Below are 22,768 nucleotides of genomic sequence, written 5' to 3'. Positions count from 1 at the left end.
CTCCGGAGATTCGAAAGCCCTGGAAGTGGCCGGTGGATCGAGGCGGAGATGGTGAACCTGTTCTGTGAGGTTGGAGACTTGGGTGGCCAGGGTCTCAACGGCATGTCGAGCAGCAGACAATTCCTGCTTGTGTCTGCCTAGCATCGCTCCCTGGATCTCGACGGCTGAGTGGAGAGGATCCGAAGTCGCTGGGTCCATTCTTGGTCGGATTCTTCTGTTACGGTGCGTGAATGAGGACCCAAAAGCGAATCAACTTAAACAGAGCTTCTTTAATTACCACACACAGGTAGGCTCAGATGGACCGGCAGATTCCGACAGGACAGGACAAGGTTACAGCAAACATGACGACAGTCTGGTTCAGGCATGAATGACACAAACAAACAAGAATCCGACAAGGACAGGAGCAGAAACAGAGACAGATATAGGGACCTAATCAGAGGGAAAAAGGGAACAGGTGGGGAACGGGGTGACGAGGTAGTTAGGAGGAGACAGGGCACAGCTGGGGAAAAGAGGGGGAGAAAAGGTAACATAACAACGACCAGCAGAGGGAGACAGGGTGAAGGGAAAGGACAGAGACAAGACAACATGACAGTACATGACATGAAACTTCCCTCATGAAGTCAAGAGCAAGGCCATTTGTAGCTATGGGCAACAGCAAATTCAGTCTACTCAGATCTGATTTAACATTTGCCTATGCTATTTCACATAGTAAATAACAATCGCTTGAATAAAATTATTAACTTCATTGCCAGTTATCAATGTCTTACATTATACCCTAATTCCCCGCGCGGGGTAAAAGCAACCAATAGGTTTGCGACAGAGGGAGAGGTCCTATTTAGGAACCGGGCACTTCAAGGTAGTTCAGATAGCAATACTACGCGCTACATAACGCACCGGATCTCTTCTAACCGGTGGAAAATTGTCACGGTTTACATTCGATTAATTTTTTTAGGGTCTGTGATTGCAAACTTGACATTTCCCCAAATAAGAATTATTAGGTTGAAAAGAAATGAAAGGGTTGCAAGTGCAATGTCTTTACTTTCTTGTGTTAAATTCAGTATTGTCTGTCTCGTTTTTGGAAGAGGACCACTCCGTTCATACCCTTGGTGAGTAGCTAATCCATGAAACTACTGTTGAGAATTACTATTCTCCGTTTTGTGATCTGATTAGAAAACAATGCATTTGTGCCGCTAAAATGACATTGTCTGAAGAATCGAACTTTTCAGATTATTATAAATGTAATTGACAGCCTTTAGATACTGTCACTTAAATAATGAGGCTGTATCAAATTTCTGGGATTTTGTGATGACGTAGACTAAATTGTTAGTATAGGATATGACCTCAAGTATTCGACTGAACGCCCATTCATTCATGCGCAATTTGAGTAAGGTTACTATAAATAGGGATTCAAAAAATTCCTAATGTTGATGTATATTGGACATAAAAGTAGACAAAAGATAATGAACAAAAATAAAAATGCAACATGTGTTGGTCCCATGTTTCATGAGCTGAAATAAAATATCCCAGAAATGTTCTATACGCAAGAATATTATTTCTCTCATTTTGTGCAAAAATGTATTTAAATCCCTGTTAGTGACCATTTTCTCCTTTGCCAATATAATACATCCACCTGACAGGTGTGGCATATCAATAAACTGATTAAACAGCATGATCGTTACACAGGTGAACCTTGTGCTGGGGACAAAAGGCCACGTTAAAATATGCAGTTTTGTCACACAACACAATGCCACAGATGTCTCAAGTTTTGAGGGAAAGTGCAATTGGCATGCTGACTGCAGGAATGTCCACCAGAGCTGTTGAGTTAAATTTTTCTAACATAAGCCGCCTCCAACGTTGTTTCAGAGAATTTGTCAGTAAGTCCAACTGGCCTCACAACCGAACACCACGTCTAACCACACCAGCCCAGGACCTCCACATCCGGCTTCTTCACCTGCGGGATCGTCTGAGACCAGCCACTCTGACAGTTGATGAGTGTTTCTGTCTAATAAAGCCCTTTTGTGGGAAAAAACTCATTCTGATTGGCTGGGTCTGGCTCCCCAGTGGGTGGGCCTATGCCCACCCATGGCTGTGCCCCTGCCAGTCATGTGAAATCCACAGATTAGGGCCTAATGAATGTATTTCAATTGACTGATTTCCTTAAATGAACTGTAACTCACTGAAATCGTTGCAATTGTTGCATGTTGTATTTATGTTTTTGTTCAGTATAGATAGGCTGCAGAAACTCAAAAGTTTTACACAAAACTTGTTGTAGGTCTTCTGCAATTTTGAAGTAAGACATAGATGTTGTCAGATTGCATATGAATACAAAGGCTATGGTCTATTTATTATTCAAAATATAACATATTTGTGTCTGCTTTAACCGTCATGGAATGCAACCTCCATTCATTGCAGTGCAGTAGCTTAGTGCTTACCTATAGCCTTGGCCAAGGAGTACGCTGACCCACTGTGAATGCAGCTACTTTTATACCCTGTGTGATTTGTCAGAGCTAGAGGAACAAAGCTGGGAAAAGCTGTGGTTTCTATGGGGTCTGTCTGACCAACTGAACCCTAGTAGCCCCCCTGGTACTGAGGGGCCTGTGCAGTCAGGCATCCCAACCACCACCAGTGTGATTTAAGATTAGAAATAGCAGCATGGATCAAAACATTTTATAATCCATAGGCCTACAGCTACTTTCCATTGTCTTGCATTCTGCCTGTCTGGTTTATGGTCCAATTAATATACAAATATTTCTAAAGCCAATGTGTTGTGTTCACATTCCTCTCTTAGATAATTTAATGGACAACTTCAAGGACTTGTTTCAAAAGAACGATGCCACTCCTCATGCCTACACCAAATTCTCCCTCCGGAAGCCTTTGATGCCAGAAGATGACATCTGTTACATCATCCCCAGAAACCCAGAGTCTCTCAAAGAATGCACTTTCAACAGCACCTCTAAAACTTTTCTTGTGATCCATGGCTGGACAGTAAGCCCCTCCAACCTGTAGCAGCATGTCTGTGACATGAAGTCCTTCACAACTATTGCTCAAGGGCTTGGATTCCCCGTCACTAACAAAAAAAAATTGTGCTTTCTCTCCGCTGCAACAGGTGAGCGGCTTGTTTGAGAGCTGGGTGGCCAAACTGGTGTCAGCGCTATATGAGAGAGAGCAGGATGCCAATGTGATCGTGGTGGACTGGCTGCACACAGCCCAGAACCACTATCCTGTAGCCGCCCAGGACACCAAGATGGTGGGACAAGAGATCGCTCACTTCATTGACTGGCTTGAGGTTTGTACGGTGACTCAACTTCCAAGTCACTGCACTGTTTTTCAGAGAAAGTATAAATAACATGTTATAAACATAGGTAACAAAGTACAAAGATTTACTGTAAATTGTTTCTATTAGGGATGTGACAAATGGAAACATTTTCTTACGCTTATACTGCAATTTGTTTGTATGAGTTTTCCATTTAAAACGATTAAAAACCCCCATTAAATTCCATGTTAATTCACAATGCAGAATAATGGTGCTATTGAGTATGTACAGTGGCTTGCGAAAGTATTCAACCCCCTTGGCATTTTTCCTATTTTGTTGCCTTACAACCTGGAATGAAAATATATTTTGGGGGGGTTTGTATCCTTTGATTTACATAACATGCCTACCACTTTGACGATGCAAAATATTTTTTTATTGTGAAACAAACAAGAAATAATACCAAAAAAAAGAACTTGAGCATAACATAACTTTTCACCCCCCCCCCCCCCCCCCCCCCCCTAGACATTGCATTTTCCTTGATGGCCAAAAAGCTCAATTTTAGTCTCATCTGACCAGAGTACCTTCTTCCATATGTTTTGGCGAACAGCAAACGTGTTTACTTATTTTTTTCTTTAAGCAATGGCTTTTTTCTGGCAACTCTTCCATAAAGTCCAGCTCTGTGGAGTGTACGGCTTAAAATGGTCCTTTGGACAGATACTCCAATCTTATCTTTGGTCTCTTTGTTGTGGGTCCATATTCTTTCAATTTTTAAAAAAAATAATGGATTTACTGGTGCTCCATGGGATGTTCAACATTTCAGATATATTGTTAGAACCTAACCCTGATCTGTACTTCTCCACAACTTTGTGTCTGACCTGTTTGGCGAGCTCCTTGGTCTTCATGGTGCCACTTGCTTGGTGGTGTTGCAGACTCCTTTCAGAACAGGTGTACATATACTGAGATCATGTGACAGATCATGTGACACTTAGATTGCACACAGGTGGACTTTTTTAAAACTAATTATGTGACTTCTGAAGGTAATTGGTTGCACCAGATCTGATTTAGGGTCTTCATAGCAAAGGGGGTGAATACATACGCACACACCACTTTTCAGTTGTTGTTGTTTTTTATTTATTTTTTACTTCACGTCACCAACTTTGATTTCCCGTCACCAATTTTGATGTCCATTACATGAAATCCAATTAAAAATCTATTTAAATTACAGGTTGTAATGCAACAAAATAGGAAAAACGCCAAAGGGGATGAATACATTTGTAAGGCACTGTATGACCGCTAGGGCTGGGCAATGAATTTCTATCTACGGCAACCCTTTAGGGTAGCTAGATGTGGTTTCTTTCTACTAAATGTAAGTTGCGATATTTAATTAACTATAAAGTACTTTTTTTTAAGGAAAGAGTGATCTGCGCCCAGGCGGCAGGCTAGGATTGACAGTTTTTGTTGCGTAGTGATGGAAGTTAGTCCCACTTCAGAAGCGGCAATACTTTACAGCAGTAGCGGTGTATGGGTAAAATCACTGGGGAAGCCAAGCCCCCCCCCCCCCTCCAAAAAACCCATATGACAACCTATGTGTTGTGATAATTGCGTTGTATGCTCTATAACCCGTTAGTTCATATGCCTTGACATCGTGATATATAGGCCAAGGCTGAGACAATAAGTGTAAATTAATAATAATAAATTCAACCACACATCTGTTTCATACCGAACCAGAGAGCAACATCTGTCCGGTGAAGTCCACAAAACATATTGCATGTTAAATAAAGGTTAAAAAAATGTTTTAAATACATGTAAATGTAACAAACAGTTACATGACCTACAGTATGGTCAAGCAAGGTAATGTTTCTGACATTTTCGGACTAATTAACAGCTATTAATTTAGAACCATGGAGCGTTACCGCTATTCCAGGACCATTTCAATATCATCTAATCACCTCTGCTTAGTCTAATACAGTGACAACTAAAAGATACCAAAAACGATTTAGTCCAATCAACGTCAGCTTAATATGAGGCTGTCCATGGTACTGATGTATTTGAGCGTGCAAGTGGAAAGAAACATGTTGACTCACCCTACTTGTAGAGAAACGCCAATGCCATCCTCTTTCATGTTGCCTAAATGGTCTATGACTCTGTCTTACAGTACATGCTTTTTGTTGTCCTCAGTTACCTGGCTAAAATACTTGATCGTTAGCCTAACTTCCTTTCATGAGCAACAATACGCCAGGCCAGCTAGTTAACATCAGCATACTACAACTTCCTCCCTTTCACAATGTATACATTTATGGTTGGATCACAATCACAGTAATAATCATTGGCCAGTATGGAGAATTAAGTAAAACCACAAGTCCAAATCCCTATTTTATCCATCACTAATTTAGGAAAGGGATGATTTTAGCTAGTCACCGGAGGACAACAACACAACGAGATACAAAAATGCACGTTTTTTTCTGTCAATAATGACGTTTGGCCTGTGATGGGATTGGTCTGAAGCCAAATCCAAACTGGCTTCCCTTTACACTTTTTTGGTGTGCCAGGACCATTCACATCTGAGCTCACTTAGTTTAGCTCAACGCTGATTGGCTATTATTTTATATATTTTTTTATGAAAGGAGGCCAAATACTTGCTGGCTTCTCTTTCATTCAATGGTATAGGCAGCAACATTGTCATACTCTTTCTGACCAGACAGCATCAGGCTACACATACTGAGATAGAAGGGCGCTGTTTAGTTTGCTCAGATGCTTTCTCTGGTGAGATACTTGCAAATTGAAAGACATTTATGAAACACAGAGAGACAAAATAAATCATTTGGTTTTTATTTTTTTCTTGGTCAAAACATTTTTGGAGAGGGAAGCCTGGCTTCCCTTGGCATCCATGAATACATGGCAACAATGTTGCCTCTAAACTGTGCGTGCACAGCCCCGGGACTGCAATGGGACTGCCATGCAGAAAAATCAGAGAGAAACACGAGATTGAACTTCACTCAACTTTCTAGAGCAGTAGTCACCAACCAGTCGATCGCCTTGTGTTTAGAGGTCGACAGATTAATCGGAATGGCCAATTAATTAGGGCCGATTTCAAGTTTTCATAACAATCTGAAATCGGTATTTTTGGGCGCCGATTTGCCGGCCCCCCCACACACATTTTTTTCCCCCACCTTTATTTAACTAGGTAAGTCAGTTAAGAACACGTTCTTATTTTCAATGACGGCCTAGGAACGGTGGGTTAACTGCCTTGTTCAGGGGCGGAATGACAGAGATCACCTTGTCAGCTCGGGGGATCCAATCTTGCAACCGTACAGTTAACTAGTCCAACGCAATAAATACCTGCCTCTCTCTCGTTGCACTCCACAAGAAGAGTGCCTGTTACGTGAATGCAGTAAGTTGCTAGCTAGCATTAAACTTATCTTATAAAAAACAATCAATCATAATCACTAGTTAAATACACATGGTTGATGATATTACTAGATATTATCTAGTGTGTCCTGCGTTGCATATAATCTGACTGAGCATACAAGTATCTGACTGAGCGGTGGTAGGCAGAAGCAGGCGCGTAAACATTCATTCAAACAGCACTTTCGTGCGTTTTGACAGCAGCTCTTCGTTGTGCGTCAAGCATTGCGCTGTTTATGACTTCAAGCCTATCAACTCCCGAGATGAGGCTCGTGTAACCGAAGTGAAATGGCTAGCTAGTTAGCGTGCGTTAACTAACCAGCATTGTGTTGCTGGTTCGAGCCCAGGGAGGAGCGAGGAGAGGGACGGAAGCTATACTCTTACACTGGCAATACTAAAGTGCCTATAAGAACATCCAATAGTCAAAGGTTAATGAAATACAAATGCTATAGAGGGAAATAGTCCTATAATAACTACAACCTAAAACTTCTTAACTGGGAATATTGAAGACTCACGTTAAAAGGAACCACCAGCTTTCATATGTTCTCATGTTCTGAGCAAGGAACTGAAACGTTAGCTTTCTTACATAGCACATATTGCACTTTTACTTTCTTCTCCAAAACTTTGTTTTTGCATTTTTTAAACCAAATTGAACATGTTTCATTATTTACTTGAGGCTAAATTGATTTTATTGATGTATTATATTATGTTAAAATAAGTGTTCATTCAGTATTGTTGTAATTGTCATTATTACAAATAAATAAATAAAAATCGTCCGATTAATCGGTATCGGCTTTTTTGGTCCTCCAATAATCGGTATCGGTATTGAAAAATCATAATCGGTCGACCTCTACTTGTGTCCCTATTTGATTTGGATTCATCTCGTGCTGTTGGCGGTAGGTACACCGGATTCAGCTGCCCTGCTCGCTGGGTAGGCAAACTGTTGCTATTTTGAAACATTTAATGTGTCTGAAGGTACAAACTCTGCCTTCTCAGTGGGCCTACAGAGCAAATCAAGTGCACTATAGGTCTACCTCTGGCCAATCGGATGGCTCAGATGACTGTGTCTGCAGTGACATAGCAGACATAAAAGAAAGCTACAGCAAAGTTGATACTGTAAGATTTCAACATGTCACCTCCTGGTCTGAAGGCCAAGTGGATAAACAGATTAATGTCAAGCCCTCTTTTTTTTGTCTCATGGAATGTAGGCATATATTGAACACCACACATTGGCTGTTACTGTAGGCTAAATGATATAACAGCTATTTCCATGTTAAAATGTTATGGGATGCATTTTCTCAATTGTTGTTGATGGTAGGCCACTCTGGTAGGCCTACATTATGAGCAAATAGCCACAGTAGCCTACATGGCCACTGTTAAAACTGTAATTTAAAGAGGATATAGCCTCAATTTTCACAGTAAATGTACACTGGAAGTTGCACAGAATTTTCAGAATGTTCAAGTTTGTGCTCAGCAGACCTGAAATTTGCTCAGTGCTTTAATTTATTTTTGAGGGAACATTGCACGCCACTTACAGACAAGTAAAATGCCTTCCAGAGAAGGTTTAAAAAGCTGTGGTTTGGCCTACCCTAACATAAACGAACATGCCATAGCCGAAGCGCTTTCAAGGGGCCACACACCATTATATCTGAAAAGTGTAATCGATACAGGCTATACCAGTAGCCTATTGTAATTTCCTATTATGAGACAAAAACACCCCCACCCGCTCAGCAACGAAGAGGAGCTTACCCCATGCTCACAAGACTGGCCCGAAGATAGCTCTGTATCCTGGCGACATCGGTCCCATGAATAGCCTAAGCCTAGATATTATACATACAACAGACCGACGACTGAACACACACTCTTGTCATTAGCAAAGAGAAAGAGCAGGCAGGCAGAACCGTGACCATATGTCTTACTAATCTGAATCTCGCAATGTCTTAATTGTCTTGCATGCCTCGCAAATTCACCTAAGTAGCCTAAAGTTCGCCTCTTCCTGTCTGGTTTATTTCAATTCGGCAACTTTCCCCCAGGCCTTTTACAGCTGTATAGTCTAGTTAGGCTACAACACGGAAGATAATGTTTTGTGATAACTGCACTGTGATTTAAACTGTGAGTTAGGGATTTTTCTTAACGTTAAGGATCCCAACTTTGTTTTAACTTTTAAATGTTCACACTCCTAGTTTCTATGGCAATGAACTTGACACTTTACTCCAATGTGTTTTATAGGAGGCAACCAATATCCCTCTTGATAACCTCCACCTCATTGGCTACAGTCTGGGTGCTCATGTGGCAGGATTCGCTGGGAGTCACGCCTCTAATAAAGTGGGCAGAATAACTGGTAAATATAATGTCTTATAGAGAAACAAAGACCAGATAATAGCACTGTTGCTAATCATTAGTTGCTTCTTTGGCCTGCAAGAACTTTCCTTCATAGGGCTTTGGCTTGTTCCACTACTCACTGATTGGCCCCCTTCTCTTTACAGGTCTTGACCCAGCCGGGCCAGACTTTGAGGGAGAGCATGCTCACCACCGCCTGTCCCCAGATGATGCTCACTTTGTGGACGTTCTTCACACCTTCACACGGGGCTCTCTGGGCTTCAGCAGCGGCATCCAGCAGCCTGTGGGTCATGTGGACATATACCCCAATGGAGGCAGTTTCCAGCCAGGCTGCAATCTGCAAAGCACCCTGGAGACTATTTCAAAATATGGTCTCTTTGGTGAGAATCACATCTAGATATTTTTCTGTGTCACTATAAAATTGGTGACATATTAGACATACACTTAGTGCACAAAATATTAAGGATACCTTCCCAATATTGTGTTGTAGCCCCCCCCCTTTGCCCTCAGAACAGCCTCAATTAGGGTTGATACACAAGGGAAACTGTTGAGTGTGAGACCCAGCAGCATTGCAGTTCTTGACACAAACCTTGCACCCACTACCATACCCCGTTCAAAGACACTTACATCTTTTATCTTGCCCATTCACCCTCTGAATGGCACATATACAAAATCCACGTCTCAAGGCTTAACAATCATTCTTTAACCTGTCACCTCCCCTTCCTCTACACTGATTTGAAGTGGATTTAACAAGTGACATCAATAAGGGATCACAGTTTTCACCTGGATTCACCTGGTCAGTCTATGTCATGGAAAGAGCTGGTGTCCTTAATGTTCTGTATACTCAGTGTATATAACAACACTCACAATCACTTTCCACACAATTACTCTGTTGTTAATTTGGATACTGATGTATCATTGGCTAAGGCAGACATGTAATTCTCTACTTGTAACTTATTTGAAGATGGCAGGGCTTGTGAACAATAGGGTGGTGAAGTCAGTACAACAATATAACAGAAGTTGCAGTAACTTTGCAGCTAGTCGCTTATCTGTCTTTACGACTAACATTGTAGCTGTCAGCCTGACAAAGGCCCATTCATTACTGTTAAAACAGAGGCCCCCAAACATCACAGCTAGAGATAATCCCTTCAGAAGGTCACCAACAACATAACTCTTATTGTAGGGCCCCAGATCAAGGTTGATATTACTATCTATAATGGTAATATTAGGGAAGGAAACTTTCTCCTTCAATTGAGAATCTCAACTCTGGTTTTTGAACGTGGACCAGTAATGCAACTATACCCTTTATGTTCACAGCCATCACTGACATTCCCAGATGTTCCCATGAGCGTTCCATTCACCTGTTCATCGACTCCCTGGTCAACGAGCAGGAGGCCAGCATGGCATATCGCTGCGGGAGCAACGATATGTTCGACCGCGGAATGTGTCTCAGCTGCCGCAAGAACCACTGTAACACCGTGGGCTACAACATCAGAAAGATTCGCATGACACGCAGCATCAAGATGTACACCAAGACCAAAGACTCCATGCCGTTCAGAGTCTATCATTACCAGCTGAAGATCCACTTCTCCAGCAAGGTGGACAGGTCTGAGATGGAGCCTTCACTGACAGTCTCTCTGATTGGAACCAAAGGAGAAGTTGAAGACCTCAAGCTGACACTGTGAGTACCTGCTCCAACAGGTAGTTAAATCCTAAACCATACAACAAAGCACATGCTATATCAACATAAGACACCATTTATCACATTTATAATGACATAAGTCTTTATGGTCTGTAGCTCAAGTTTTCGTGCTACTGTATTCTATGATTAGAGGTAAATTAGTTGTTCTTGTGAAGTGAGGTGACATTAACCTGTTGAGCATCTATGCACTTTCTCATTGGCAGAAAGGAGAAGATAACGACCAATAAGACCCATTCCTTCCTGTTGGTAGCGGAGAAAGACATAGGTGACCTCCTGATGGTAAAGTTCAAGTGGCAGGAGTCTACTAACTGGTCAGCCTCGTCCATGCTCAAAATGGTGTCATCTTGGTGGTCAGGTGACTCTGCGGATTCTGAAGTGGAGGTTCACAAAATACGCATCAGAGTCGGGGAGACACAGAAAAAGTGAGTTTTGAGAGGCCTAATTTCTTTTAAAATCATGAAATTAAGACAATTGTCATCCATAAAATCATCAGAAATATGAACGTTTTGAAAAATCTGCAGAAATGGACTGTATTCTGTGTGATGCATATGATGCAAAATGCATTATACCGGCTGTATTTCTGTAATTTGAAAGTATTATATCTTGAATTTGATTGCTGACATTTAAAACATTTTGGCACTATACCAACGATGGGCTAATAGTTTTTGTGTGGAATTTTCCTAAAAAATGTTGAAGTAGTGGACTTGACCTTTAATATTCTATTCTTGTTTGACCCTTTTCCAGGATGTTGTTCTGCATTAAAGGTCCTCATGCCCTCAGCTTACAACAGGAAGTGACATTTGTAAAATGTAAAATTAATAGAAAAAAACAAACATAAAAAAGGTGAAACATTTTTTTATTTTTTTTAACAGCTATTTTTTTTCTTCCTTCAATACTTTTTTCCTGCATTATTGCCAGATCCATTGACAAAAATCCTGTTTGTTTTACAGAGTTAACCTCAGGAATCGCTAATATTGAATGTATGGAGCAACAGACAATTGCCCTCCTTCCACTGCCAAAGCACTTAGAAAAATAATGTATGCAGCTGTAAAGGATTTTGTCGTTCAAACTATACAAATACATTTCCACCTTGTATATAGTGTACAGAAATGTGTTATTACAAATGTGTGAATATTTGTATTTATTTTTTAAGCACTGCTTTTGTGCCACATCAACTACGATGTGGTGCTAAAGGATAGTGAATGCCATCGTCTTTGCTGATTTTCTGGCAACCCCAAAGAGATGGTTCTTATACAAAGTCGTTGGTGCCTCTGACTGACAGCGACCCATAGACAGAATGAGAAGAGGCCTCGAGGTACCTGCAGTTAAAACCTCATGTGTTGCCTATGTTATGCTTAAACTGACAGAGCATTCACCTTTGTCGTCCTCAATACTATGTGATTGTAGGATCGGACTCAGTGTGCCTTAAAATAACTTATTGTCAATAAACTTGTCTTAACCTACTGCATGTATTTGTTGATACTGTATGTTTTTTCATAGTTAGTTGTATCTTTTACATGGTCTTTGAGACAGTAATATTGTGAGGTCCGAAATGCAAATGATTCCCGATAACTTTGATTATAGTCAAGCTCTTGAGCAATAATGCTGCTGTTTTTATACAAGCCTTTACACTACATATCAGTGGGATAACCGTTATTACAATGTTATACAATATTATACCTTTTAAAACAAAAATAATAATTACATCGATTTATACAGAACCCTTACCTCTGTTTCATTGCAAGTGCTTATGTGATGTATTTAACTGACATGTCCATGGTTGCTGCTGAACTATAACCCAAATAATGTTCATTTAGCTGTGGATGCCATTTTATAACTGTGAACAGGTAGCTTCTCTGAAATAAGTCAATGAGTGGTTCTTGTAAAGTGAGTCGACATCAACAATAGAAACATGACAGCCTTCCTCAGTAGACTGCACAGTTTACTTTGCATCATAGTTTAAGTTACAGGTAATAATTGGCAGGTAATGAGGATATTAGAAACAATGTTATTGTGATCATATCTAAATGTCAGACTATTCAACAGCACTGAGTAGGCTAATTATAACAAATATGATATATTTTGAGGTCGGTATTGTAAATCATTGTGACTCATTTAATTTCTGCGTGTTCTATTGAGCCTGTATAAAGGGGGAGATGAAACACTTTTGCACTGAAAACAGGGAGGAGGTTACTAAGGTGGTTACTTGCTAAGTGCACCATGTGTAAATACCATGTTGGCATATACTTCTATGGTACAGAATATTACTATATATATTTTTTTTTACCCTCTTACCTCTGAAAGTATATCTGCACTCTGTTTATACCTGTAAATACTGTATGTGACTATATACATATTTGAATAAATTGGAACTGCTATTTTGAAGTGGAATGAGTGCTTTAATGGAAAGATAGTTGTAAACATGAACATTTTTCCAGGATCCTCCTTAGAAATGCTATAAAGTAGAAACCCATTCACACATCCAAGCAGAGATAAACAGACAATATCATTCAATAATACACAATCTACATTCAATTTCAGAACATATAACAAAGCTTCCAGTGACTTCCCGCTCCTTAATCTTATCCAAGTAAGGGGTGGCAGGTAGCCTAGTAGTTAAGAGCATTGGGCCAGTAACCGAAGGTCTCAAAATCCCCCAAGCCAACTAGGTGAAAAATCTGCTAATGTGCCCTTGACCAAGGCACTTAACCCTAATTGCTCTTGTAAGTCATTCTGGTTAAGAACGTCTGATAAAAAGTAAAAAGGGGTAATCGCATCTTTTTACTGGAATCTTCAACAATAGAAACACAGCCTTTCCAATGTTCAAAAGGGGGCTTTTGACGATATACAGATTAAAACCAACCTTTTCCGGTGGATTGACTATGGAACCCTGTTTAAATGATCCTCCTTTTTAAATGAAGCCATACAGAGTTGGTTAAAATTCCAATTTCATCCTCCAGAAGAGGCAGAACAAATATTACAGCAAATACTGTCACTAAACTCTAACTCGTAAAATGTATATGTTTAACTTAAGGTTGAGAGGTTTGACAACTATGCCGCATAAAATAAAATATGTTTTATGTCCCAGTACCATAGCATTGGGTTTATGAACTGCTATACAAAACAACAACTGATTCATCAATCCATGCTTCTCAATTTAAACTATTATATAACATTCTTGGCACAAAAATAATATGGGGCATTGAACAGTCAGCCTTGTGCAGACTCTGCCAATCAATAGATCATCTATTTTGGTACTGTCCTTCTGTGGTTTGCTTTTGGAGTCAGGTCCAGAAGTGGTTGTAAGTCATAATATCTGTGTTCAGATGGATATACAGATGGATATACAGATGGATATACAAACCTGTTAGGAGATCTGAAAAACCATGATCAATCAATGAGAAATATTATTATACTCTTAGGTAAAGTGTTTATTTTTAGAGCAATCTTGGTAGAAATTGTAAAAATAGAGGCTCAAGACCCTCATAAGACATCACAGTAAAATAGAAGGATGTATCGCAAAAGGAAATAGTAAAATGGTATTGTACTGGGAAAGATGGTGTCACGCACTGATCTGTTTCACCTGTCCTTGTGATTGTCTCCACCCCCTCCAGGTGTCATTTATTTTCCCCGGTGTATTTATCCCTGTATTTTCTGTCTCTCTGTGTCAGTTCATCTTGTATGTTTCCAAGTCAACCAGCGGTTTTCTCTTTCTCCTGCTATTTGCATTTTCTAGTCCTCCCGGTGTTGACCCTTGCCTGTTTCTGGAATTTCTACCCACCTGCCTGCCTTGACCACGAGCCTGTCTGCCACCTGGATTTTGATCTGGTTAGGACCTTTTTGCCTGTCCACGACCATTCTCTTGCCTACCCCTTTGGATCAATAAACATTGTAAGACTCCAACCATCTGCATCCTGTGTCTGGATTTGGGTCTCGCCTTGTGCCTTGATAGATAGGTTAGTCTGGGAACATCTGCGGATTGGAATTAAGATTATGGATTGATTGGCCAACACACTTGGAACCAAGTAAGATCAGGAAATAAACGATATACAGTTGAAGTCGCAAGTTTACATACACCTTAGCCAAATACATTTAAACTGTTTTTTACAATTCCTGACATTTAATCCAAGTAAAAATTCCCTGTTTTAGGTCAGTTTGGATCACCAACTTATTTTAAGAATGTGAAATGTCAGAATAATTGTAGAGAGAATTATTTATTTCAGCTTTTATGTTTTTCTTAACATTCCCAGTGGGTCAGAAGTTTACATACACTCAATTAAAATTTGGTAGCTTTGCCTTTCAATTGTTTAACTTGGGTCAAATGTTACGGGTAGCCTTCCACAAGCTTCCCACAATAAGTTGGGTGAATTTTGGCCCATTCCTCCTGACAGAGTCAGGATTGTAGGCCTCCTTGCACGCACATCCTTTTTCAGTTTTTCTGCACACAAAATTTCTATGGGATTGGAGTCAAGGCATTGTGATGGCCACTCCAATACCTTGACTTTGTTGTCCTTAAACCATTTTGCCACAAATTTGGAAGTATCATTGGGGTCATTGGCCATTTGGAAGTTCCTGACAGACGTCTTAAGATGTTGATTCAATATATACACGTAATGTTGCGTCCTCATGATGACATCTATTTTGTGAAGTGCACCAGTCCCTCCTGCAGCAAAGTACCCCCAAACATGATGCTGCCACCACCGTGCTTCACAGTTGGGATGGTGTTCTTTAGCATGCAAGCCTTCCCCCTTTTCCTCCAAACATAACGATGGTCATTATGGCCAAACAGTTCTATTTTTGTTTCATCAGACCAAAGGACATTTTTTCAGAAAGTGCGATGTTTGTCCCCATGTGCAGTTGCAAACCGTAGACAGGCTTTTTTATGGCGGTTTTGGAGCAGTGGCTTCTTCCTTGCTGAGCGGCCTTTCGGGTTATGTCAATATAGGACTTGTTTTACTGTGGATATAGATACTTTTGTACCTGTTTCTTCCAGCATCTTCACAATGTCCTTTGCTGTTGTTCTGGGATTGATTTGCACTTTTCGCACCAAAATACGTTAATCTCTAGGAGACAGAACGTATCTCCTTCGTGAGCGGTATGACGACTGCGTGGTCCCATGGTGTTTATACTTGCATACTATTGTTTGTACAGATGAATGTGGTACCTTATAGTGTTTGGAAATTGCTCCCAAGGATGAACCAGACTTGTGGAGGTCTACAATTTTTCTTCTGAGGTCTTGGCTGATTTATTTTGATTTTCCCATGGTGTCAAGCAAAGAGGCACTGAGTTTGAAGGTAGGCCTTGAAATACATCCACAGGTACACCTCCAATTGACTCAAATTATGTCAATTAGCCTATCAGAAGCTTCTAAAGCCATGACATCATTTCCAAGCTGTTGAAAGGCACAGTCAACTTAGTGTATGTAAACTTCTGACCCACTAGAATAAGTGAAATAATCTGTCTGTAAACAATTGTTGGAAAAATTACTTAGATGTAAGTACATGTTCTAACCGACATCCCAAAACTATAGTTTGTTAACAAGAAATCTGTGGAGTGGTTGAAAAACATGTTTTAATGACCCCAACCTAAGTGCATGTAAACGTCAGACTTCAACTGTATATACACAACCGTTCAACTTAGAAATGTCCTTGTTTTTGAAAGAAAAGCTATTTTTCCCCATTAAAATAACATCAAATTGATCAGAAATACTTGTTAATGTTGTAAATGACTATTGTTGTTGGAAACAGCTGATTTTTTATGAAATATCTACATAGGCGTACAGATGTTACGGTGCGTGAATGAGGACCCAAAAGCGAATTAACGTAAACAGAGCTTCTTTAATAACAAAACAAACGTAGGCTCAGATGGACCGGCAGATTCCGACAGGACAGGACAAGGTTGCAGCAAACATGACGATAGTCTGGTTCAGGCATGAATAACACAAACAAGAATCCGACAAAGACAGAAACAAAAACAGAGAGAGATATAGAGGACTAATCAGAGGGAAAAAGGGAACAGGTGGGAAAAGGGGTGACGAGGTAGTTAGGAGGAGACAAGGAACAGCTGGGGGAAAGAGGGGGAGAAAAGGTAACCTAATAACGACCAGCAGAGGGAGACAGGGTGAAGGGAAAGGACAGAAACAAGACACAACATGACAATACATGACAGTACCCCCCCACTCACCGAGCGCCTCCTGGCGCACTCGAGGAGGAAACCTGGCGGCAACGGAGGAAATCATCGATCAGCGCACGGTCCAGCACGTCCCGAGAGGGAACCCAACTCCTCTCCTCAGGACCGTACCCCTCCCAATCTACTAGGTACTGATGACCACGGCCCCGAGGACGCATGTCCAAAATCCAAAATCCAAAATAGATGGGTGCGCCCTCGACAAGGATGGGGGGGGGGGGGGGGGGGGAAGACGAGCGGGGGCGCGAAGAACGGGCTTGACACAGGAGACATGGAAGACCGGGTGGACGCGACGAAGATATCGCGGAAGAAGAAGTCGAACTGCGACAGGATTAATGATCCGAGAAATACGGAACGGACCAATGAACCGCGGGGTCAACTTGCGAGAAGCGGTCTTAAGGGGAAGGTTCTGAGTGGAGAGCCAAACTCTCTGACCGCGACAATATCTAGGACTCTTAGTTCTACGCTTATTAGCAGCCCTCACAGTCTGTGCCCTATAACGGCAAAGTGCAGACCTGACCCTCTTCCAGGTGCGCTCGCAACGTTGGACAAAAGCCTGAGCGGAGGGGACGCTGGACTCGGCGAACTGAGATGAGAACAGCGGAGGCTGGTACCCGAGGCTACTCTGAAAAGGAGATAGCCCGGTCGCAGACGAAGGAAGCGAGTTGTGGGCGTATTCTGCCCAGGGGAGCTGTTCTGACCAAGACGCAGGGTTGCGAAAAGAAAGACTGCGTAAGATGCGACCAATAGTCTGATTGGCCCGTTCTGCTTGACCGTTAGACTGGGGATGAAAGCCGGAAGAGAGACTGACGGAAGCCCCAATCAAACGGCAAAACTCCCTCCAAAATTGAGACGTGAATTGCGGACCTCTGTCCGAAACGACGTCTGACGGAAGGCCATGAATTCTGAAAACATTCTCGATGATGATTTGTGCCGTCTCTTTAGCAGAAGGAAGCTTAGCAAGGGGAATAAAATGAGCCGCCTTAGAGAACCTGTCGACAACCGTAAGAATAACAGTCTTCCCCGCTGACGAAGGCAGTCCGGTGACAAAATCTAAGGCGATGTGAGACCACGGTCGAGAGGGAATGGGAAGCGGCCTGAGACGGCCGGCAGGAGGGGAGTTACCGGACTTAGTCTGCGCGCAGACCGAACAAGCAGCCACGAAGCGACGCGTGTCATGCTCCCGGGTGGGCCACCAAAAGCGCTGGCGAATGGAAGCAAGCGTACCCCGAACGCCAGGGTGGCCGGCTAACTTGGCAGAGTGAGCCCACTGAAGAACGGCCAGACGAGTAGGAACGGGAACGAAAAGAAGGTTCCTGGGACAAGCACGCGGCGACGGAGTTTGAGTGAGTGCTTGCTTTACCTGCCTCTCAATTCCCCAGACAGTCAACCCGACAACACGCCCCTCAGGGAGAATCCCCTCGGGGTCAGTGGAGGCTACTGAAGAACTGAAGAGACGAGATAAAGCATCAGGCTTGGTGTTCTTAGAGCCCGGACGATAAGAAATCACGAACTCGAAACGAGCGAAAAACAGCGCCCAGCGCGCCTGACGCGCATTAAGTCGTTTGGCAGAACGGATGTACTCAAGGTTCCTATGGTCAGTCCAAACGACAAAAGGAACGGTCGCCCCCTCCAACCACTGTCGCCATTCGCCTAGGGCTAAGCGGATGGCGAGCAGTTCGCGGTTTCCCACATCATAGTTACGTTCCGACGGCGACAGGCGATGAGAAAAATACGCGCAAGGGTGGACCTTGTCGTCAGAGAAGGAGCGCTGAGAAAGAATGGCTCCCACGCCCACCTCTGACGCGTCAACCTCGACAATGAACTGTCTAGAGACGTCAGGTGTAACAAGGATAGGTGCGGATGTAAAACGATTCTTGAGGAGATCAAAAGCTCCCTGGGCGGAAACGGACCACTTAAAGCACGTCTTGACAGAAGTAAGGGCTGTGAGAGGGGCTGCCACCTGACCGAAATTACGGATGAAACGACGATAGAAATTCGCGAAGCCGAGAAAGCGCTGCAACTCGACGCGTGACTTAGGGACGGGCCAATCAATGACAGCTTGGACCTTAGCGGGATCCATCTTAATGCCTTCAGCGGAAATAACAGAACCGAGAAATGTGACGGAGGAGGCATGAAAAGAGCACTTCTCAGCCTTCACAAAAAGACAATTCTCTAAAAGGCGCTGGAGGACACGTCGAACGTGCTGAACATGAATCTGGAGTGACGGTGAAAAAATCAGGATATCGTCAAGGTAAACGAAAACAAAGATGTTCAGCATGTCTCTCAGGACATCATTGACTAATGCCTGAAAGACAGCTGGAGCGTTAGCGAGGCCGAAAGGAAGAACCCGGTATTCAAAGTGCCCTAACGGAGTGTTAAACGCCGTCTTCCACTCGTCCCCCTCCCTGATGCGCACGAGATGGTAAGCTTTACGAAGGTCCAACTTAGTGAAAAACCTGGCTCCCTGCAGGATCTCGAAGGCTGAAGACATAAGAGGAAGCGGATAACGATTCTTCACTGTTATGTCATTCAGCCCTCGATAATCTATGCAGGGGCGCAGGGACCCGTCCTTCTTCTTAACAAAAAAAAACCCCGCTCCGGCGGGAGAGGAGGAGGGGACTATGGTACCGGCGGCAAGAGCTACAGACAAATAATCTTCGAGAGCCTTACGTTCGGGAGCCGACAGAGAGTATAGTCTACCCCGGGGAGGAGTGGTTCCCGGAAGGAGATCAATACTACAATCATACGACCGGTGTGGAGGAAGAGAGGTGGCCCTGGACCGACTGAACACCGTGCGCAGATCGTGATATTCCTCCGGCACCCCTGTCAAATCACCAGGCTCCTCCTGTGAAGAAGAGACAGAGGAAACAGGAGGGATAGCAGACATTAAACATTTCACATGACAAGAGACGTTCCAGGAGAGGATAGAATTACTAGACCAATTAATGGAAGGATTATGACAAACTAGCCAGGGATGGCCCAAAACAACAGGTGTAAAAGGTGAACGAAAAATAAAAAAATAAATGGTTTCGCTATGATTACCAGAAACAGTGAGGGTTAAAGGTAGCGTCTCACGCTGAATCCTGGGGAGAGGACTACCATCCAGGGCGAACAAGGCCGTGGACTCCCTTAACTGTCTGAGAGGAATGTCATGTTCCCGAGCCCAGGTCTCGTCCATAAAACAGCCCTCCGCCCCAGAGTCTATTAAGGCACTGCAGGAAGCTGACGAACCGGTCCAGCGTAGATGGACCGACAAGGTAGTGCAGGATCTTGAAGGAGAGACAGGAGTAGTAGCGCTCACCAGTAGCCCTCCGCTTACTGATGAGCTCTGGCTTTTACTGGACATGAAGTGACAAAATGACCAGCAGAACCGCAATAGAGACAGAGGCGGTTGGTGATTCTCCGTTCCCTCTCCTTAGTCGAGATGCGGATACCTCCCAGCTGCATAGGCTCAGCACCCGAGCCGGCAGAGGAAGATGGTAGTGATGCGGAGAGGGGGGCAACGGAGAACGCGAGCTCCTTTCCACGAGCTCGGTGACGAAGATCAACCCGTCGCTCAATGCGAATAGCGAGTTCAATCAAGGAATCCACGCTGGAAGGAACCTCCCGGGAGAGAATCTCATCCTTTACCTCTGCGCGGAGACCCTCCAGAAAACGAGCGAGCAAAGCCGGCTCGTTCCAGCCACTGGAGGCAGCAAGAGTGCGAAACTCAATAGAGTAGTCTGTTATGGATCGATTACCTTGACATAGGGAAGACAGGGCCCTGGAAGCCTCCTCCCCAAAAACAGACCGATCAAAAACCCGTATCATCTCCTCCTTAAAGTCCTGATACTGGTTAGTACACTCAGCCCTTGCCTCCCAGATTGCCGTGCCCCACTTACGAGCCCGTCCAGTAAGGAGAGATATGACGTAGGCGACACGAGCAGTGCTCCTGGAGTAAGTGTTGGGCTGGAGAGAAAACACAATATCACACTGGGTGAGGAACGAGCGGCATTCAGTGGGCTCCCCAGAGTAACACGGCGGGTTATTGATTCTGGGCTCCGGAGATTCGAAAGCCCTGGAAGTGGCCGGTGGATCGAGGCGGAGATGGTGAACCTGTTCTGTGAGGTTGGAGACTTGGGTGGCCAGGGTCTCAACGGCATGTCGAGCAGCAGACAATTCCTGCTCGTGTCTGCCTAGCATCGCTCCCTGGATCTCGACGGCTGAGTGGAGAGGATCCGAAGTCGCTGGGTCCATTCTTGGTCGGATTCTTCTGTTACGGTGCGTGAATGAGGACCCAAAAGCGAATTAACGTAAACAGAGCTTCTTTAATAACAAAACAAACGTAGGCTCAGATGGACCGGCAGATTCCGACAGGACAGGACAAGGTTGCAGCAAACATGACAATAGTCTGGTTCAGGCATGAATAACACAAACAAGAATCCGACAAAGACAGAAACAAAAACAGAGAGAGATATAGAGGACTAATCAGAGGGAAAAAGGGAACAGGTGGGAAAAGGGGTGACGAGGTAGTTAGGAGGAGACAAGGAACAGCTGGGGGAAAGAGGGGGAGAAAAGGTAACCTAATAACGACCAGCAGAGGGAGACAGGGTGAAGGGAAAGGACAGAAACAAGACACAACATGACAATACATGACAACAGAGGCCCAATATCAGCAACCTCACTGTGTTCCAATGGCGCGTTGTGTTATCTAATCCAAGTTTATAATTTTAAAAGCCTAATTGATCATTTGAAAACCCTTTTGCAATTATGTTAGCACAGCTGAAAATTGTGGAGCTGATTATAGAAACAATAAAACTGGCCTTCTTTAGACTAGTTGAGTATCTGAAGCATCAGCATTTTTGGGTTTGAATACAGGCTCAAAATGGCCAAGAAACAAAGAACTTTCTTCTGAAACTCATCACTCTATTCTTGTTCTGAGAAATGAAGGCCATTCCATGCGAGAAATTGCCAAGAAACTGAAGATCTCGTACAACGCTCTGTGCTACTCCCACAGTTGACAGTGCATGTCAGAGCAAAAACCAAGCCATGAGGTCGAAGGAATTGTCGGTAGAGCTCCGAGACAGGATTGTGGTGAGGCACAGATCTGGGGAAGGGTACCAAAAAATGTCTGCAGCATTGAAGGTCCCCAAGAACCCAGTGGCCTCCATCATTCTTAAATGGAAGAAATTTGGAACCAACAAGACTCTTCCTAGAGCTGGCCGCCAGGCCAAACTGAGCAATCAAGGCAGAAGTGCCTTGGTCAGGGAGTTGACCAAGAACCTGATGGTCACTCTGACAGAGCTCCAGAGTTCCTCTGAGGAGATGGGAGAATCTTCCAAAAGGACAGCCATCTCTGCAGCACTCCACCAATCAGGCCTTTATTGTATAGTGGCCAGACGGAAGCCACTCCTCAGTAAAATGCACATCACCTAAACACTCTCCGACCATGAGAAACAAGATTCTCTGGTCTGATGTAACCAAGATTTAACTCTTTAGCCTGAGTGCCAAGCATCATATCCAGAGGAAACCTGACACCATCCCTACGGTGAAGCATGGTGGTGGCAGCATCATGCTGTTGGGATGGTTTTCAGCGGCAGGGACTGGGAGACTAGTCAGGATTGAGGGAAAGATGAACAGAGAGATCCTTGATGAAAATCTGCTCCAGAGAGCTCAGGACCTTAGACTCGAGGTCACCTTCAAATAGGACAACGACCCTAAGCACACAGCCACGACAGCGCAGGGCTGGCTTCGGAACAAGTCTCTCAATATCCTTGAGTGGCCCGCCAGAGCCCAGACTTGAACCCGATCGAACATCTCTGAAGCGACCTGAAAATAGCTGTGCAGCAATGCTCCCCATCCAACCATCCAAGCTTGAGAGGATCTGCAGAGAAGAATGG

The 22,768-nt window shown here is 43.4% G+C and overlaps 1 protein-coding gene across 3 annotated transcripts; it reads left to right on the top strand.

Moving 5' to 3' along the window:
* Positions 1–846: 846 nt before the first annotated feature.
* On the top strand, positions 847–12,168 carry LOC110501773 (lipoprotein lipase). Of its 3 annotated transcripts, none has more exons than XM_021579701.2 (9): positions 848–1,106; positions 2,789–2,985; positions 3,107–3,286; positions 8,888–8,999; positions 9,145–9,378; positions 10,316–10,679; positions 10,904–11,122; positions 11,445–11,543; positions 11,651–12,168. In XM_021579701.2, the coding sequence occupies exons 1-8, from the start codon at positions 1,010–1,012 to the stop codon at positions 11,536–11,538; spliced, it is 1,497 nt and encodes a 498-aa protein (XP_021435376.2). In that variant the 5' UTR covers positions 848–1,009; the 3' UTR covers positions 11,539–11,543; positions 11,651–12,168. The 3 variants fall into 3 exon arrangements, with proteins under 3 accessions (XP_021435448.2, XP_021435376.2, XP_021435306.2); XM_021579631.2 differs by having other exon boundaries at positions 849–1,106; positions 1,864–2,985; XM_021579773.2 differs by lacking the exons at positions 11,445–11,543; positions 11,651–12,168 and having other exon boundaries at positions 847–1,106; positions 10,316–10,699; positions 10,904–11,042.
* Positions 12,169–22,768: the final 10,600 nt, after the last annotated feature.

The sequence above is a fragment of the Oncorhynchus mykiss genome, chromosome 1 (genome assembly GCF_013265735.2).
Source record: "Oncorhynchus mykiss isolate Arlee chromosome 1, USDA_OmykA_1.1, whole genome shotgun sequence".
NCBI classification, from domain to species: Eukaryota; Metazoa; Chordata; class Actinopteri; order Salmoniformes; family Salmonidae; genus Oncorhynchus; species Oncorhynchus mykiss.
Note: the sequence above shows the minus strand (reverse complement) of the source record. Positions and strands in the feature narration are given on the sequence as shown.

Bases quoted from the DNA above. Each gene is read 5' to 3' on its own strand.
- LOC110501773 (XM_021579701.2), top strand. From the start codon at position 1,010: ATGAAAGGGTTGCAAGTGCAATGTCTTTACTTTCTTGTGTTAAATTCA. The intron at 2,986-3,106 runs GTAAGCCCCTCC...CCGCTGCAACAG, and splicing joins TTGTGATCCATGGCTGGACA to GTGAGCGGCTTGTTTGAGAG. The intron at 10,680-10,903 runs GTGAGTACCTGC...TCTCATTGGCAG, and splicing joins GAAGACCTCAAGCTGACACT to AAAGGAGAAGATAACGACCA.